Source organism: Diabrotica undecimpunctata, chromosome 5, assembly GCF_040954645.1.
Source record: "Diabrotica undecimpunctata isolate CICGRU chromosome 5, icDiaUnde3, whole genome shotgun sequence".
NCBI lineage: Eukaryota > Metazoa > Arthropoda > Insecta > Coleoptera > Chrysomelidae > Diabrotica > Diabrotica undecimpunctata.
Genome location: NC_092807.1, coordinates 139,615,451 through 139,635,872, shown reverse-complemented (window position 1 = coordinate 139,635,872; position 20,422 = coordinate 139,615,451). Strand labels below are relative to the sequence as shown.

Here is a 20,422-nt window from a genome sequence, read left to right as displayed (position 1 = left end):
TTTACAAGAATAAACTGCTTATATAGTAATCAAGACCAAGTAAAAATTGTCTAAAATTGAGAAGGAAGAAACTTTTACGAAATATATCAGCAATTCACACAGGCGTAAACTCTGCATATCCTCTCAATTTTACCTACTAACACTTGGTACACAAGTACAAATTTGGGACTGCTGAATGCAGTAATCTAATAAACTTACAACATAAAACTTTATAATATTGTATAGGACATAATTTTTGAGAAAACTTTTACCTTGAAATACCCACTACCGTTTAATATCTGATCTAGCCACCACTACCACAACAAAAATATTATGTGTGCAAGTGTGTGTGAGAAAGAGATGGACAGAAATCATAGCATTAGATTAAATCTATTTGCCACAAAACATAACAGACATTATTATGGTTTGATTTTATTAATAAATGTCAAATAAATAAATTCAAAATGCTGTAAAGACTTAAAATTCGTAATAGTAACATGTTTAGAGGTTAATATTTTACTTAAGTAACGATTTGTAGGGGGATAAGAGAATGCAAAGAGAACATTCCTTGCAATAATTCTCCGAAAATTGGAAAACCTCACCTTGGTTTGACACAAAACGGGGTTAATAGATAGAATACTGAAAACTGTCTAAACCAAATTAAACTTAAAGCAAAACCTAACTTGGTTGACAAAGTTTCAATTTAGAGCAAAATTTTTGAGGGCAGGATTTCAACATATATTGGCGGGATTCGGGGAGAAGAGTTAGACCCTGAGATTTGTACCGGAAGGTGTTTACCGAGTATGCTACATTTTATTAATATAGAAGATAAACTTCTAACTATTTCTCAAGGTCGTTTAATACACGTATTTTGATCATAATTGTGTCGAAAACGGTTGAGAAATGGTTTAGAAAAATTCGTGAAGTGAACCTAACAAAGTCCAAAGGAAGATGAGACAAGTCTTGACCAAACTGCGTTTCATTGAGAACTATGGTCCGACATGGACGATTCACTGACTTTGGGAATATGTATTTGTATGTATATGTATATATGTTTAGAAATACTTGGTTGATAAAACCTTCCAGCCACTTACAGTCAAAGTCAAAATTTGACCAACATAGCACAAAATTACTAAATTTACTAGACAGTTCTGAGTTCAACAAGTTCTAGACTCAGTTGCCATCTAGATCCCGTCCAAACATTGTCTGAGGGTCAGCAGCAAGCCCTATTGGGAGTCTTACGTTGCCATGCAGAATATCTGTTAAATACTTCACCCCTTCTTTTCAACAAAAATGTAACACATAATAAATTTTGTATCATTTTAAGGGTTTTTACCCAGATATTTAGTGACTTCACTCATGTACACCTGAAATAATACACTGATGATGGACGTTTTAGCCCGAAAACGTTTTGTAATGTAGCCCGAAAGGGCCTTTTTAATTACTTATATACCTTTTATAAAGGAATTTTAAATAAAACTTTTATATAACAAATATTTAAATAAATACATTATGTATTTTTATATTTATTTATATAAATATATTTTATATAAAACAATCAAAGTGCTTATTGAAACAGCTGATATCTTTACATAAAACATAAATTGTTATTAAACAGAAAATCCAACTCCGCCGGTAAATCGTTATAAAATTGGCAATGGTGTGTATCTAGGGTCATTAAATAACACTCAAATAATACAAAGATTGCAGCCAGCATTAGTTTAGGGGACCAAACAGGTAAGGTAACGGATGCTTTCTTTTCATTGAATCCCGAAAGCAACGAGGATGGATCTTACGAAATACATCGTGACCCAAACAATTATTGGACGTCAAAGAAAGCCTAAACTAAAAGATAAAAATTATATTTTAAATCACAAACTTAAATATGTTTGTCGCTTAATTATAGTAATCATTATGAGTTCTATTTACCGCGGAAAAATTGTTCATGGAGAAAAGAAATGAACAATGCAAAGCTGATAAAAACATTTACAACTATCTGAAGGTAAATAGTACTAAGTTCATAACTTTTATCAATAGCAAATAATCTATTAGTGATTTATTAGACGATTTTTGGAATATTGGTATATAAAGAATCATGTCAAAGCGACCATTAATATCAGATAGTATTTCAAACTGTTTGTATTATATCGATTGAGATAATGCAATATTCAGACCTATTAAACTTTCTTTGAATTTAATTTTAAAAGTCAAATACATAGTTTGAAGTATGGGTTGAAGTAGTCATGACATAAGGTATACTGCATATTATTATTCTTCGGACTGTTCATTTTCGGAGCATGCTTTCCGGCGATGTAGATTGCCAAGTATCTATCCAACTTTTCAGGTCTTATGGTCGGCGGCTACTGGGCCAAGAACAACTCGCATTACTATACTATTCATATTTGAAAAGACGTCATTGTCTCCCTCACCTGACATGTTAGCAAATGTTAGTCTAATACTGTGTTTTTCTCCTACTAATTTTTGAAACTTTTTCTTCTAGAGCTTTTCTCCACTGTTCCAGTTTTTGTTCTAAATCCCTTTCAGTTTTTCCTAAGAACACTATATCGGCATACATTAAGCACCAGGAACTGTTACACTGTTCTATCGAGGAAAATAAATAAGGTCTAAGCACTAATTCCTGGTGCAAACCTACCTTGAATAAAACGAAACTGCTTATCAAATATTTCTGGTTCTTCTCGTATCCCACTATGAATTAATGTCTTCCATATTTTCATGATATAAGTAAGTAGTTTGTGCACTGTTTATTGTGCATTAATATATTGTGTCTCCACTCGTCTGGCATTTGTCCCACTTCCATAATTCTATTTAATAAACCTGTTAGGCAACTTGTTCCAGTCTCCCACAAAGCTGTCCACACTTCCTCAGAGATATCGTCTGGTCCAACTTCTTTATCTTTCTTATTTTTTTGTGCTTCAACAACTTTCTCGTTTGTTATTTTGGTGACCATTGCTGTTACTGCCTCCGTTAGCTCTACTGGTTTTCTGCCAAATTCTTCATTGAATACACAGTCATAGTACTTCTTCTGACAGTACGGAGTACTTTCTACTGTACCTGAGTACTGAGACTTCTAAATACTGAGTACGAACAGTTACAACCAACCATGGAAGGAAAGATAAATGAAAGATAGCTTAGGTCGAAAGAAGAAATCGTGGTTAAGAAATATAAGAGATTGGACGACCGACAACGGAAATAATCTATTACACGCAACCTAGGACAGAAATATATTTGCCGTAGTGGTTGCCAATCCCAAAAGAGATGGAAGATAGGAGGAAAAGGATACGCTTCTGCTTTCGGTTTGGCTGTTGCTATTTTCGCTTCCTTTTTGGCGACCATTTGCGGTTGCTTTATATCTTTTGAATTGGCCCACACGTGCATTAAAATCACCTCCTATTATCACCCTCTCCCCTGTTAGAATATCAATTATTTATCATAATTGATCATAGACAGCTTTTCTCTAATTTTTACCCAAACCAATTTGAGGAGCATACAAACACACACAATATTTAAAATCTCAGTATATATATATACATACTAGTAGTAGTTCAGTGACTAGTGAGTGTAATAGTGTCTGGAGGCTCGGGAGACGGAGACCTCGGAAGCCCTGAAGAAGACATCAGAGAGGATGTCGAAAGCTCGGCAAAATGGATATCGACGCGGTTCAATCCGGAAGACTGGTGAGTTTAATATTAATTTTTATAATAGTATTAGTCTTAGCTCTAGGTTTAATATATATATATATATATATATATATATATATATATATATATATATATATATATATATATATATATATATATATATATATATATATATATATATATATATATATATATATATATAAAGACTGGTCGATCCGATACACCAGCGTATTCTAATTTAAGTGGCAGAGATCGATTTGGATTTTCAAATGCCACGTTAAACGATTTGTTTCCTAACCAGGAATCGCAGCATCACTCCACTAGATCTCTCACAGTGAAATGAAATCGTTTCGGAAGTTTCGTCAAGCGCGCTCTGTTATCCAAGCGGGATAGACGGATTACCAGACCGATCATTTGTAATAACTCTTCAACATAACATATAAACTTTTCGGCTTATGTCCTTAAAAATCGAAAGATATCAATTTAGGTATACTGCTTCTTTTGTTATTGGAGACCACTTTACAGTCGGATCATATTATAATATTTGGGATCGAATGTAGTTCAGAAACAAGCGCCAACGTGGTTGTAAGATTATCAAGAATTATTCGTGCTGCTCAAAACTTTGTTACAATAATATAATACAGTAATTGCATTCTAAACTGTAAATTGCAATCGGAAGATTCTGCAAAGAAAATAAACCGTGGAGACTCTATTGAATATGTGATTTTGAAGGAGTAGAAATATCGTCAGTTGCATGGAAAACAAACAAAACAGTATGTTTGTTATCAACATATTCCGGTGAGTTACCTAAAGAAAAAATTGAGAGATATGACAGAAAGACAAAGCAGAATGTAAACATCGATTGTCCCAGTATTATTGAAGATTACAACAAGCATATGAGAGGTATCAACCTTATGGATAGCCTCATTGAGCGTTACAAAATCAAAATTAAATCCAAAAAGTGGTACATGAGGCTTTTTTATCATATCATATCATATTATTAAAGTGAAACGATTTTTCAGCTTGCTGATTTTCGAGCAGAAATTGTAAATTGTGCAATGGTGGATGTAACCGACTGCCAAAGGGAGGGAAGGCTATCAGAATTGGAAAAAGACATTATTGAAAAAAGAAATGATCAACAACAAAGAGATACGTCCCACCTAAGGAAATTAGGCTTGATGGACAACCTTTATATCAAAATGTTATACAAAGATGCAAGATGCCTAATTGTACTGATTTTTCATATATAAGCTGCTCCAAATGTGGACTTTATTTTTGTCTCAATAAATACTTAGTTGTCTATTTTAAACTCTATGTATGTATTTTAAATCCTACAATTTTTTTTGTTTAAATAAAGGTTTTTGATTAACTAAATTTTTTACATTATTTTTATACCTCAATATACAACCCAACACACAAATATTTTTTTTATGAGAATACAGACAGATATTTATGTGATAATATCAAATTTAAATTGAAAATAAAAATCGGATAAAAAGTCAGTTCTAAAATCAGATTATTGTAATGCTGGTACTGTAGAAACTGGTTAAAAATTTTCAAATGTACTGCAAGTGCTGTTCCAAGAAACTTAACTAAAGGGATACTCAGGTAATAGTAATTGTTCGTGGAAAAAAGGATCGACAAGAAATGTAACGAAATACCGTCAAAATGGGGTAGTTATTTTACAGGGCCCCATTTGTGAAAACCCGCAAAATATTTATAACAAAAATTGTGTTTAAAAAAGTTTAAAGTTTGTGAAAAAACTGGCACAAAAGGCCAGGCTAAAATGTTTAATATGTACAAGTGGATATTTAATTGTATATCGTTTAAAATCAGGACTATTCGAAGGTTTGTAGAGATAAATTATTAGGAAAAAATGCTGTAAAATGAACATAATATATTTCTATATCTGTGAAAAACTTATTGTGGCTTTTTAAAAATCAAATGATTATACAGCTTTTGTGTTTAAAAATTGAAAACGTATTATGTTCTTTATATAACAATTAAAAATTAATAAGTTAATTGTATTAATGGGCTTAATTATGCCCTTAATTAAAATAAAATCTTCTGGACTTCGAGTCTGTCTCAAAAGTAAGTAAGTTTGTTGATAACTTCACGCCAAATCGTTCCAACGCCATCTGTGCAGTACGAGTGTAATTAGTAACCCTTCGCAAAATTGTATCTAATTGAAAATATCATGCTTTTGTCTAAATCTTTTCCTTTAAAGTAGAAAAAATAGTGCGGAAACTATTCAAAATATGCAAACGTTCTTTGGAGATTATTGTATGGCCAAAACTCAGATAAAAGAATGGTACGAAACATCAGAAAATATCGAACGTGTGAGACTTGAAGAAAAAAAAAAGAAAGGTTTGTTTGTTTGACCGAAAACTTGTGTTTCTAGGAGTTAGGAATGACCCTCTTTTGCGCACATTCATCTCAAAATTATTCACGGCAGATCAAAAACAGATTCGCTTCTCTAAACTACTCAGATGAAAAATTTAAAGACGGAAAAGATATTCATAAATGATAACAATAATCTATACAATCTAGCAGTAGTCCAGTAGACAGAGATTTGACCTCTTAAAACCATACGAACAACCTGTAAATTTACCGAGAACGCCAATTTTGGGACTTTAAAAAGAGCCAAAAAAGTTTGCCACTCCTACCCCCGGGCTTTCCCCTAAAACACCGGTCATAAGAGATGAAAAATGGAAAACATCGGTTTCCAAGAATCTGTAAGTTTCATCGGTTTACAAGAAAAAAATGTTTTAAACAAGAAATGTAGCCGACATATTTTTGAATAAAAATATTTATCAGCACTTTGTGTATGGAATGAACCGTTCTCACAGAAGCAACGCTTGAAGTGACCGGCGATTTTAAATGTCAGTTACCCACGAACGTCAAATCAAATCTTTTCCGTCAAAGGAAATAATAATAAAATAACTTCATACAGACGCATACGCCGCATTCTATCGCGCTGTCAAATTGTAATCAAATCGTGCCGTCACTTGCAAATAGTCCTTGAGTATTCTCAGATTCGATTTAAAGAGGACGTGAGATATAAAAGTCCAAATTCCTTTTATTTCTAAAAAGTCCGTATGCTCAACAAAAGAAGCTGTACTACCATATGAACATGACAGATCGCTAATTTTTTCCTTTGAGCATTCCACAATTATGGTTATAATAGCATCATCAATTAAAAGGTTCCACAAATTATACGGTGTTTTTTCGGCAGTGTTTTGCAGCAGACTTCAAACCAGGAAGATGTATTACAATGTTATGACTTGGTCTTTTGTCATTTCTGGGTCACTATCTATAGTTGGGGAGTCACTAATATCACCATCATCATCGTTTAAAAAAATTGCCTGTGCCTGTTCACTTGTATACCGCTTTCCATCAATAACAATCGAATCCATGGTCGTAAAAATATATGCGTATCTGGTATTGTCGGGTCAGAATTAACTCCAGACAGTCGAACCACCTACTTCAGAGTACTATTTATCGACTGGTATTTAACAGCTTGACGCATGTGCATGATTTGGGAGAACTCCTAAAAGATGATGTTATTTCGGGCTTGTGCGAACAAAATACGAAGAGAAATTTATGGTTGGGTACAAAATGACCTCACGATACCAATTAAGGTACACACACTAGTTTAATTCTAGAAATAAATTGTAAAAAATAGAAAAATTTATTTTTCAAAATTTCTAGAAGATTCAAAATTTAAGAATATTATGTCAGATGTGTTAGTGACGAATCATTGGGAAAACGTAATTAAATACTGGTAAATTTAATTGTCAGAAAAATCTGAAAAGAATGTCTTTCTGTTAGTCATTAGATAGATACTCAATGTATACCCAAACTGCCGAAGATAATAATTATACATCAAATCGAAGGTAATTATGGTCTGTTGCGTTGGTTAATATTATATTTACAGATAAGTCTAATAAGAGGAATAGCTCACAATTAATTAAGAACGTAGACGAGCAAAAACCGCAAACAGAGAGAGGAAAAATGTAGCAATATTATGTTCCCATTATTGACGCAATTAAAAAAACTGCTGCTGTCTTTGGGAGAATAGGTTTTGAGTTGGTCTTACTTAACTGATATTCATACTTTACAAGAGTCAATAAAATCACGTGCTACAACATAACCAGGTTTTCTTGGATCGTGCGTTAAGTGCATGAAGGATGCAATAGAAAAAGTTTTTTTCATTACTCTAGTAACTCCAGGACCATATGAGTCAACTGACAGACAGTTTTGCTTATAGTACTTGGGCCACCATGACTTAAAGACTATTATCATATCAGTATGCACTACATAAATGGAAAATTTGTATCTTTGACTGGCATTCGCCATTAGCTCCACGTCACGTCACAAACAAAGAGGTTCTGGGAAGGATGAACAAAGAAATGGAAGTTTTAAATTCAATAAAAACAAGAAAATTAGAATATCTCGGACATATTACACGTGGAGAGAAATACACCTTGCTCCAACTGATTAGGCAGGGAAAGATCCAAAGAAAGAGAAGCATAGGGAGGCGTAGAATGTCATGGCTGCGCAACCTGAGAGATTGGTACGGATGTACATCAAATGAACTTTTCAGAGCAGCCGTCTCAAAAGTCCGAATAGCTATGATGATTGCCGACCTCCGCCGCGGAGATGGCACTTGAAGAAGAAGTCCATTACAGTGTAAATCCGATCTGTGTTCTTCATTTTTCGTTTGACTAAAGCAAAAACCCTATCACATGGAAGAAAACTGTGACCTCTAAGGGGGAAATATTGATTAATTGTCTCAAAAGGTTCTGTAGATACTAAGAAGACACATAGTCGAACCATTGTATGGTTTTTATTCTTTCCTGCACATTCGTCCGAAAATATGTGCAAGTGTAGTCTAGTTTTAGGTAAAACAGAGTCTGTATAGTGCATTATGAATGAACATACAACATTACAACCTTTTTTTGCAACGCCTTCATGATTTACGTAAAACATTGCAGTGTCCGTGTGGAGATCATGAATTTCAAATACATTAATAGTCAGTTGATGAAGATAAAATACCTCTTGAACTGGAATATTGGGAAGCATTAAATTTTGCATAAAATCTATACAGATTGCTACATGAGAAGAATCTTGTAAATAACGCTCTTTGATTTGTTTCATTTTACTATGAAATTTTCTTGCTCGCCTTAAGTGAACCTGTTTTTCAGCTTTTGCGGCTTGTTTCGCAGCTTCGTTTAGAAATTTAAGATTCGCATAAGCAACACGTATCTACTTGTGGCCTTCCGAATGCTAAGTCAAATCTTTCTCTAAAGATTTTTGAAATAAAAGTAGTAGTTGCAAGCTACATCGGGATATTTTTCCGTGAACAGCATCTTCAAGGTTTTTATATCTAGCTTTCAGAAAGATATTTGTGCGTACGTCCTGTGTAACGCGCTTCACGTATAGAGAATGAGTTTATGTGGCCCTCTATCAACTTGACAACAGCACTCGCTACAGCTTTTCCTGATATACCTTGCCCACGTCTATCAATGGGAGACTTTCATGCCACAAGTAAATCACACAGTCGTCTGACTCGATCATCAGAAATAGCGAAGAATGCTCCCGCTTTTTTACAAATATTTGTAACGCCAGAACAAGTTGAAACCGTGTATTGGATTCTTTTTTCGGCATTTTATTGGTACAATACGAATTAAATTTGAAGAAACGTATCTTGTTTATTTTTGGTTTCAAACTGCCGAAATTTAGTTAGAAGTTTATCTTGATCACCTAAGGCTACTTTCTCAAAACATTTCATATTGCATCTAAAAACAACAACTATTATTAAAACCCTTATCCAATGATAATAATAAATCAAACCTGCAAGATACGTCCCTGTGTCTTTCGGGAACTAAATTTCCTTTATAATTCCTGTATGCCGTCCCTTTTACTCTGCCCTTTTTAATTTTCTCTCTTTGGTACTCTACTTGTTTCACTCCGTTCTTCCGCTTCTTCACAACCTTTTCATTGTTTTGTTCACAATCTCTAATATTTCCCATTTTTTCCTTGTTTTAATCGAGGATTAGACAAATGACATCCAACTACTTGTATTGCTTGGAGAACACTAATAAGAAATTTAGTATTTTCCAAGGAGTATAGCCACTGTGTACAATTCACGATATACACCATGTAGTACAGACACCCCTCAAATGAGGTACTTACTGGATTTCTGCATACACGGGTAAATATAGTTAGTATTGTCTAAATACTAACTAAGCCGTCTGGGTGGGTAATTTTCATTTGATCTCGACACATGTCCAGCTCATCTAAGCCTGCTTAAGTTTCTACTGATATTAGTCGTTTTTGTATTTAATTTTATTACTGATATTAGTCTTAAAAGTTTGTCTTGGTCCCCCTTTAAACATGCCCATCACCACTACCATTAGATGAACACCAGCCACGTGGTTGGCTAGAAATTTAGGGAGTGCCCATACTATCACTCAGCTCTCAATATAGACATTAGTCTGGGAGAAATTTATTGCATTTCAGATTTTTCGTTCGTTTTTATTCGTAACGAGTACGATTGAAATTTTATTTAAAAGAATATTTTATAATATACACGAGCTATTCTTTTAAAGCTTTTAAATTGCATCTTTTGAACATTTTAATTGTGGTGTACGACATTTCTTCCCGACAAATAACGATACCTGGAGTGGAGCGATGGCACACAATCACTCTTAAAACGCGTTTCAGGGATTAAGGTTTAGGTTTAGGCCGTCTTCTTAATTATAAAATCTTGAATTGGAAACTACTGTTCACCACTCTAATATTCAGTAAATATTAGTTACGAATAAAATTTTCACGCAGACCAAGAATTACAATAACAGTTAACTTATTTATTCCGACTCGTTATCGACATTGTGTTATCGTGAACATTTTATCATGTTTTGAATAATACATTTTGTACAGTACTTTTCAATTTCGATAACAATGTTGAAAAAGTTTGAAACAACAATTCGTAAGAAATCCCATCAGCTTTTTATTTGTTTTGCTTGGCAAATCTTTTTCCAAATCCATTAGTCTACAGCCAGTATATTGCATTAGCCTTTGTGTGTATATTCTAAGGTAAATAGTGAGTTGAAAGTATTTACCAGCATGATGCGGACTTCCGCAGATGATATTTATGCAGATTTCATACTAAGACCAGTTATTTTGTACTAGTTATTGTATAGAGACTTTATTCTCACTACAGCTGTTTCGGCAGAGTGCCTTTCCCAATTGAAGTACTTTTACTATGCATCTACACTTCATAATCTTTAACTGAATAAGTTGAGGAGGGGAGAGCTCAAGGCCTTTATTTTGAATATGAAAAATTTGAAATTGGTCTTTATTCGAAAGAATCTTATTATAAGAAAGAAAATATTATATTCATATATCAAATTAAGGATCGTTTTGCTTTTTAAATATCACGGTGGTAAGTAGAGAAAGCAAAGAGAAGGCAAAGAGCAAACTATGACCATTATAGAAAGAAACTACCTTTAGAAAACGTTAATATATTCTGTAATGCATTGCCAATGGTTGAAAAATGTGCCCTGAAATTGGAATTGTAATATTTTACTCGTGGCCAGAAATAGCACAAGAGAACGAAAATGTAATCGATTGTTTACATACTTTAAATTTAATAGTGTCATATGGTTTTGAATCAACATTTTGAGAAATAAGTAAGGTTTTGATTATTTTAATGCTGATGTGTATGGCAGGGCCCATTTGTGAGCCCTTCGGACACTTAGGCCTCCTAAGACCGGTCCATCGCGTCACCTCTATCATACGAACTAGGCCCATAAGGACCTAAACTATATTCAACCCCAAGTTACCGATAGCATAAACAGAAGTCACCGCGTGATATTCGAGTCTGCACGTGACGAACATCTTGCTATTGGCCACAAGTTATCGACCATCTTAGTCATATCGGTTGGGCTAACAGCCACGCATTTTGCTTTTCCGCTCCGTGCTAAGTCGATGAAGCGTCCCAGTCTAAGTAGTTAGTTGTGCAAAACTATTGGTTTTATGATTTGTTAATCGCTAGATCGTGTGTTAATATAGTGCAAGCATTTTTTTAAGAACTTATTTATTTATAGTCAATACTAAAGTTTTCCCTACTTTAAAATAATTCCTGTAAGTATAATAAAGCATTTATAAGTGTAAATTTTGAAAATGCACATTTTGTTATTGTAGTTGGAAAAATTATAATAACTACATTATTTATTAAAACTGTCTGATACGGAGTCTGCTGAAGAAAACGGGTAACTTTTAACACTAAGTCCTCCTAGGAAAAGAGTTAAAAAAAATACATAGATGTAAGAACCAAAGAAATAGTGGTTAATATATACAAATGTGAATTATAAGATAATCCTACTTTAGCGTTAACGGACATTCAACCATTCAACAAGGGGTTGCAGATAAAGTTGGAGTTTGTTCGAAAAGTGTTTTCGATATCATTAAAGAAAAAGTACCAATACATTATCTGCATTGAAAACAAACCAAAATCATTCAAAATCAATACGAGGATAGATTAATATTAAACTAACCTTTGATAGATGGCGCTACTCGATACGGAATTGGTTTCGGTGTTGACATTTGCCATTCATGACGTCTGTCAAAATTTTAAGTTTTAAAAACAATTAGTTTGGTTTTTACAGCCGTCCAAAGCAAGCAAAATTTGTGTTTTCGGAGAAATGGAAAAAGTCAAGTATCGTTCGGTGATTAAGTTCCTCCACAAAAAGGGTAAAACGAATGTGCAAATCAAAGCCAACCTGGACGAAGTTTATGGTGAGATTGCACCTTCGTTAGCAACAGTAAAATTTTGGAAAGCTGAATTTGTTCGTGGTCGTACGAGTATTTTTGATGACAACAAAGTGTTTGATGACAACAGAGTGTTTTCAACAAAGTCCATGACATGATTATGGCAGATCGTCGAATTAAGCGCCACGAGTTAATAGAGGTCCTAAACATTTCCTACGAATGCGTACATAACATCATTCACCATCATTTGGACATGAAAAAGATATACGCGCGATGGGTGCCGCGTTTGCTGACAATCGATCAAATGCAAAACGTGTGACCACTTCGGAGACGCTTTTGGCGATGATACGGCGCGATCCGAAGGATTTTTTTCGCCGATTTATCACCGTTGATGAAACCTGGGTGCATTATTACACACCGGAACCCAAAGAACAGTCGAAACAGTGGCGCAAACGCGGCGAAGGGCCGCCGAAGAAGGCAAAGAGTGTTTTCTGGGATGCGAAGGGCATCCTCCACATCGACTACTTGGAAAAAGGAAAAACAATCAATGGTGAGTACTACGCAGCATTATTGGATCGATTCGATGCCGAATTACGTCGAAAACACCCCGGTTTGGAACGCAAAAAAGTGCTCTTTCACCAAGACAATGCACCGGCTCACCGATCGGCCGTCGCCATGGCAAAATTACACGAATTGGGCTATGAATTGGTTGAACACCCACCGTATTCCCCAGATCTTACCGACAGCGATTTTTTCCTGTTTCCAAACCTAAAAAATGGCCCTTTCGCAACAAATGATGAAGTCGTCGCTGAAACTTAGGCCTATTTTGAAGAGCTCGAGCAAAAGTACTATTCGGATGGGATAAAAAAATTGGAACATCGTCTTACTAAGTGTATCGAGCTAAAAGGGGACTATGTTGAGAAATAAATCGATTTAATTCCAAAAAACTTGTTTTTTCTATTAAAAGCTAGTTTTATATCAATCCATCCTCGTAGATGCTATAGATGACTATGAAGTCAGTTATAAGAAGAAAGGTTCATCAATATTTTTTTCGTAACGAAATTCCTACAATTGACAAAGTCCTAAGAGATGTAAATAATGATAATGACTTAAGCAAATTTTAAGAGTGCTACTCGAATGAATGAAATGAAATTGTGTTACGGCGAAGAGAATATTTGCAAGAGAGACAATATAGAGCTGAAAATAGAACAATTTATTACTTAGATAAGACATGGATAAATGCTGGCCATACAAAATCAAAAGTATGCGTAGATTCTTCTGTGACTTCCGCAAGACGTGCATTTTTGGATGGGCTGCTTAAGATATCCCTCAGGTAATTCAAATTAAAATAAACCTTCAATTTTTTAATCATCTTTATCACTTTTAGGAAAAGGTAAAATATTAATTATCTTTCACATCGGAAATGAGAATCGCTTTGTTCCGGATGCACTGTGGGTTTTTGAATCGAGCAAAAGTGGAGATTACCATGAGGAGATAAGTGAGAAGTCATTTGAAAGTTGACTCCAAAAGATTTTACGAACACTGGAAGAAAATGCCGTAATTATTATGGACAATGCCCCTTACTATTCCAGAAAATTGAAAAAAAATCCAATTCCCAGTATATATTCAAAATTGGCTTCGCTCAAAAGACACTTCCTGTGAAGAAGCGCTGTCAAAAGTACAACTTTTAGAAATCGTTAAACAACATAATTGCGAATATAATAAGTACATAGTAGACGAACTGGTAAGAAGTACAAATAGAATAGTTTTAAGGATGCCACCGTACTACTGTTGGCTCAATCCAATCGAGAAATGTAAAAGAAAAGTAGAGCCAACAATGTGGGAGTTGGACAATTTAATTGAAGCTCAAATTGAGCTTCCCATTATTAACATTAATGATGACAGCAGTACATCAGATTCTGAAAGTTAATAACGCAAATAAAATTTTATAAACTTTCTTTTTTCTGCATACATACTTTATTTTGTGATTAATAGCTCTCGATCTTGTAAATCGTTCTTATATTTAAAAAATTGGTGTACTATAATCTGGATCTGTCGGAAGTTTGTCTGTTTTATATTGTATCTTTAATTTACTAGTCCGGCCCTGAACAAACACGTGTTTCCAGCGTGCATGTGTTTACATCATTCGTAGTTTGAAGTTGAATTTACTTTAGGTCACGTAGTTTTTTAAGAACAGGTTCTTTTTCATTCCAATATCGATGAGTTGGAGCGTTATCAAGAAGCAATAATGCTTTCTCTCTTTCGCCATTTTTTAATTGATGGGCTTTAATAGAGGATATAAAAGTTTCTATAAACCATTCCATGACAATTGTACTATCAAGCCCTAGAAGTGTAAGCGATCGGTATTGCAAACATATTAATGTGTTTAAAACAACATGGTTTCTTGCTTTTAACAATGACAAGCATGGGCAATTAGAGGCTGCCAGTCGCATTAGGACAAGTCAGTGATACTTGCTTATTTTAGGTCCAGGTGCTGCTAATTTATGACGTAACACAAGAGTTTTTCATGGCAAAGCTTTCCAATTGAGCCCAATTTCGTTTGCATTGTAAACGTTTTGGAAATTTTCTTCTTTCAGTAACGCTCTTAATTTAATTTAGAATTAATCTGCTGCTGATGAATCAGCACAGTTTTTATCCTTGTATTTGAAATTTGTGAATGCCATGTCTCGACTTAAATCGGTTTAAAAACGAGCCTGTGGTTGCTTGAAAATTTGACAGATCTCAGGGTTTTCGTTGAAATTCGCAATATTCAACTCTTAAAATTTACCAAATTTTATATCTCAATCGGTTCAGGGCAATAAATAAATCGTCAGTGTGTAAGAAAAATGCTGAGAAGTGTCGGGGCACTTCCTGACTTAAAAAAAATATTCATCTCCGATAAAAATCAGAAGGATTAAGTTTCAGTTTAAGAAGTAAGGTTCTGGTAAATACCTACTTTTTTTGTATTCTGGAATCATCGCCCCCTGAACAAAATTACCACCAGCCGCCACTGTTATGTATTAGGCAAAACAATCTAGTGAATAAAATAAAGACCGAAAATAAATAAAAATTAAATAAAATCAGCAATACTTTAGTCTGGAAGTGAATATTTCTAAATAAAAGCACTAAAAATACAGGCCATATTGTTATACTAACGCTTATAATAGGTATACTTTTACATACGGTGAAAATAAGCTATAACCTAAAAGATTTTTAATAATTTTAAAATACTACTGTGAGTACAGTAAATCTAATTTGAATTATTTTAAACAATTATGACATCTTCCTGACGCGGTGTAGTTTGTTCAAATTTAAAACTCAACACTATAACTAAAACTTGTTTATCTCAATACATGCCTCTTAAACCAGTTATTTAAAGAGTCCAATTAATAATCACAGAAAAATAATTGTAAATAATCAAGGATGTTTAAAAAGTTATCACTTGAAATGTTGGTAACTCAATCGTTAGATATATAATCTATGTACGGTTATTTACACTTGTTTAATGAAGTGTTAGAAAATGATATCAATAAATACTATCAGGAGTGCTACTGTCCCGCCTTTTCAGCTTTCAGCACCGCTAGAATTGCTCAAGCACAACTGAAAGATATTAAACAACTGTATTAAAACATTAAGCACGTTATTTATAAGAATGATGGCCATAATGGCGAGAGATTTCTTTATATTGCTGTTATCATTGAGTGATCGGAAAAATAACGCTAATATACTAAACAGTAACTAAGCATTAAATGGTATAAAGCGAAAAAGTAACTGTTAATTATAATTCACAGCAACATAAATTATGTTTACTTATCTACAGAGTGTAACAAAAGAGTAGGTCATAGTACATGCACTTTGTGTACAAAGTATATCTTTGCACACAAATTAACAAAGCCAGAGGCCTTTAAAGTTGCAAATTGAAAATCGATCTTTCCAACATTCCGAAAGGAAAATTCTATAAAACTAAAATAAAACTAAGACAAATAGGACACTAGTTCGAGAAATTGCTCACAGGATACAAAACCCTTCCAGATTCGCTGGAAAAATCGGGGAAGGACTGAAAGGAAAGGTATACACAAGTGTGGTGAGGCCAGCGTTGGTGTATGGCGGTGAAGTGTGGCCTGTAAAGAGGGTTCAGGATAAGAAGTAGGTGAAATGAAAATGTTACTGTGGATGCTGGGTTAGAAGAAGAAAGATCATGAACGACGTAATTAGGGAAACGGACTATAGTCTCAAAAATGGTTCAAGAACAAAGACTGCAATGGGTACGTTAGATGTAGAAATGAAAAGAGAGGTAGAGGAAAACCGAGGAGAAGATGGAAGAAAGGTTTAATTGAAGAAGACATGATGGACAGAAACGACTGAAGAATAAGAGTAAGGAACAGCGACCCCTGAAAAGGGAAAAGCAGAAAAAGAATAGGTAGAATGTGAGATATCTATAAAAACGGGACCTTGGCAGAATCCAACATAACACAAAATAGAACAGTCTACAAAAACTAAGAAGGTAGAGATCTGAGTACACAAAAATATAGTCAGATTAAAAATAAATCAGTAAAAAATATATTAAATAATGTGAAAGGTCGGTTATAGTTCAGATATTTGATATCTACTTTATTGGACAATTTTTATGTTGTAATAAAAAATGTACTTCTGAATTCTATCTTTACCTTTAATCAAATTTTTAATGTATTTCTTTTATAGTATAAAAATGTTTAACACTTATTTGCCACAAACGATCTTCATGCACTAATAAAGTAAATACGAAATATGGTTGCCAAATCTGAATCGTCATCTTCAGTAGATTTACCGCAGAAACATACTATAAACGCAATAATGTCTGAATTGAATCATAAAAACCGTAATAAGTCATATCACTTCTTATCTTGATAGTGGTTTTTTGATAACTTATTTTAATTTACTTCAAAATTAAATATATATGTTTGCCAAGGTGCATAATGCTTCCTCTCCTTATTCCGCCGTCTACTTTCGAAGGTTGGCGATCAAAATGGAAATTGTAGCTTTGGAAACTTCTGTACGAACGATTTCTATGGATGAGCGGTCAGAAAAATGGATTATGACATTATGCCAGAAGTCGGTGGTCAAAAAATGGATCTTAGCCGAGAACATTTCCGAGCAATAATTTTTTATAATTTTCGGAGAGGATTATCCCAACAGCAATGTCTCGCTGAAATAGTTTCTGTGTTTGGTAATGAAGCATCACACCAGTGAACTATTTCCCGCTGGTATTGCGAATTTCAATGTGGTCGCTCCAGTCTCAGCGAAGAATCCACCCAAAACAGGAGTCACACAGCAAAACATTGATGCGGTTCGTCAGCTAATTAAGGAAGCCCGCCGTGTAACATACCGGGAGATAGAGGCATCTTTAGGCAAAGACCTCGATCCAAAAGATTCTACATGAAGAACTGGGTGTTACAAAGTTAGTTTCCCGTTGGATCCCTCATTTGCCCACAGAAGAGTAAAAAGCGGTTCGCGTCAATTAGTGTCGAAAACAGTGGAACGTTTCAATAAAGGAAGCTCAAACACTTAAGAGTATTGTTAGTGGCGACGAATCTTGGATTTACTCCTACGAACCGGAAAATAAACGCCAATCCGCTGTGTGGGTGTTTCACGATGAGGAAAGAACAACAAAGTGATCCGTTCTCGAAGTGTGTCAAAGAAAATGTTCGAAACTTTTGTGTCAAAATCTGGTCATGTGGCAACAATTGCTCTAGAAGAAGAAACTCCGACAAAGTAACACACAACAACGAATAATCCTACATCAGGACAATGCAAGTGTTCCTCACACTGCCTAAAATGCTAGAGTTTTTGGATCTTCAAAACATCGAATTCTTAAACCATCCACTGTATAGCCCTGACCTAAGTCGCTTCGATCCTACACGTGTTACGAATATTTATTAGATGTATTTTGACTTATTCAATAATAATCTATTAAATTCTGTTAAAATCTGGAAATTCATATTTTAAAGTAGAAATTCATATTTAAAATATTGTTTTCTGGATTATTTTATAAACTAAATATTTATTTTTCAGAGCAAAACTACAATCAAACTAGATCGACGACTTACCTTTCTTAACATATCGTTTCCAGTTGACGAGCTCGAAGTCTTTGGCTGTTCAGAAGACCCAGGTATGGACGCTCTATTAAGCAGCCCTCTTGGACTGCCTCGGTTGTCGTTTGGTATACTCTCTTCGTCTTGCTGGTTTAGCAATTCTTTTAATATCCGATGTTTATTTTTATCATCGTTATCGTTATTGTTATTTTGAGGTTTGGTAAGCAAATTTCGTAACTTATTAGGTTCAGCCATCATAGCCGATTCTTCCAAAACGTTGGCTTTGGTATCTTTCTGCTCATCCAGGGAAAATCCTTGGTCGTTCATAGAATTAAAGAAATTGCCTGTTCCTGTGCTGTAGGGATTGGCAGCCACAGGAGTAGGGGGATTTGGAACAGTTGGGCTGGGTTGGGAGGAAAAAGGGGAAGACTGCACCACAGTAGGCGCATTGCTGTAGGAGGGATTGCTGGGCGGGCGAGGTGTAGGAGTTACACTTGTACGCGAATCTGGCCTACCTTCAGGCCAATTAGTTGATTCTAGTTCCCAAGTGGATGAGGGGAATATATCAAAATTAAATTCGTTGTCAAGATGAAAGGTTTGATAAGTGGAGCTTGGATTTAGAAGTGTGTTGCTAGAATTCTCGCTACCTGAACTAATGGGCGGACCATTGCGGTTTCCGTTCACTACACTAGGCATCAAGGGTCCTCCTACTCCCGTGCTTGAGGAATTGCTGGTGCCACTGGCCGATTCTGTTCCGACAAGATCGTTTTCGCTGAAACAAAAAAACAATATTAAATTTAATAAATCTACGAAGTTTACAATAATATTGATACATTCATTATGTTCCAGTTATAAGAGTTGACATATACTTAAACAATAGTAAATTTGATTGAAAATGTAGAATTTAAAATTAAAATTCCAGTAAACGGTTAAAATACATGAACGAATCGTTTACGCTTGTTTATTGTATGGCGTATACGGACAATATAATTATAAGTGGTTGAAGTATTATAAAATCAAATATATACCGGGTGGTGAATTGACAAACGGGCTATAGGAAACTCAATGGGAAATTACATCTAAAGTCATGAGAGACTACTAGTAGAAGACTGAAATCTGTATCAAAAACAAATATGTTGTTAAAATTGCTCTACGAATCAAACACATTCCATAACTTTGCAAATACAGTTGCCAGAGTATTGGTGTAAAAGTTAGATTACACGTAATGCAAAATGTGCAAAAGCAATAAAGATAATGAGATGTACTCAGTACTCAGAAAAATCAGTAATAATATTTTATTTAGGCAATAATGTCAGTTCTTTATTTAGCGCAAGATATCCCAATAATCCAATTCGAAGTCATCCAACAATTCAAAGGATTTTAAAAAAGTTTGAAAATACCGTGATTCCTAATTGTACCTGTACAAAGAATATTGCTGAGGCACCAAGAAATTTAGAAAACCAAAGCAAAATCAATGTATTAACAGCAGTAGTTGAAAGTCCTACAATGAGTTCTCTAACCATTGCAGATCAGTTTGACATTCATATTTCACAACCTTAAAAATTTTGAAAAGAAATAAATTCCGTTCGTGTAAATTTCAATAGTATCAAGGACTAGGACAATGAGATGCTGACAGACGAGCGGAATTTTACAGCGTGCTAATGCAGAAAGACAATTAAAGACATTTTGTTTTTACATTAATGTTCAAAATCATAGGGTAACATGCATTAAATGTTGAAAATTATAGGATTTGGTAGACAAGAAAGCCTGAGAATATTATTTAAAAAAATAGCCAATTTGAAAAATAAATGTCTGGTTAGGAATATTTAGACACAATATTATTGGACCATTTTTCTATGAGGAAAATTGAAATTCAAAAAAGATATAGCGAGACTTGCAGAAAGAAATTTGGTTTCAAATGGATGGATGCCCTGG

At 34.4% G+C, this 20,422-nt stretch overlaps 1 protein-coding gene across 6 annotated transcripts in view; it reads right to left on the bottom strand.

The window, feature by feature from the left end:
* The window catches only part of tai (basic helix-loop-helix family member taiman), a 265,687-nt gene that overhangs the window by 62,186 nt on the left and 183,079 nt on the right, over window positions 1–20,422 (bottom strand). For all 6 annotated transcript variants that reach the window (XM_072532815.1, XM_072532816.1, XM_072532818.1 and 3 more), the window contains one exon: window positions 18,503–19,259. In XM_072532815.1, the coding sequence (XP_072388916.1) occupies window positions 18,503–19,259 (757 nt within the window). The remainder of the gene's footprint in view (window positions 1–18,502; window positions 19,260–20,422) is intronic.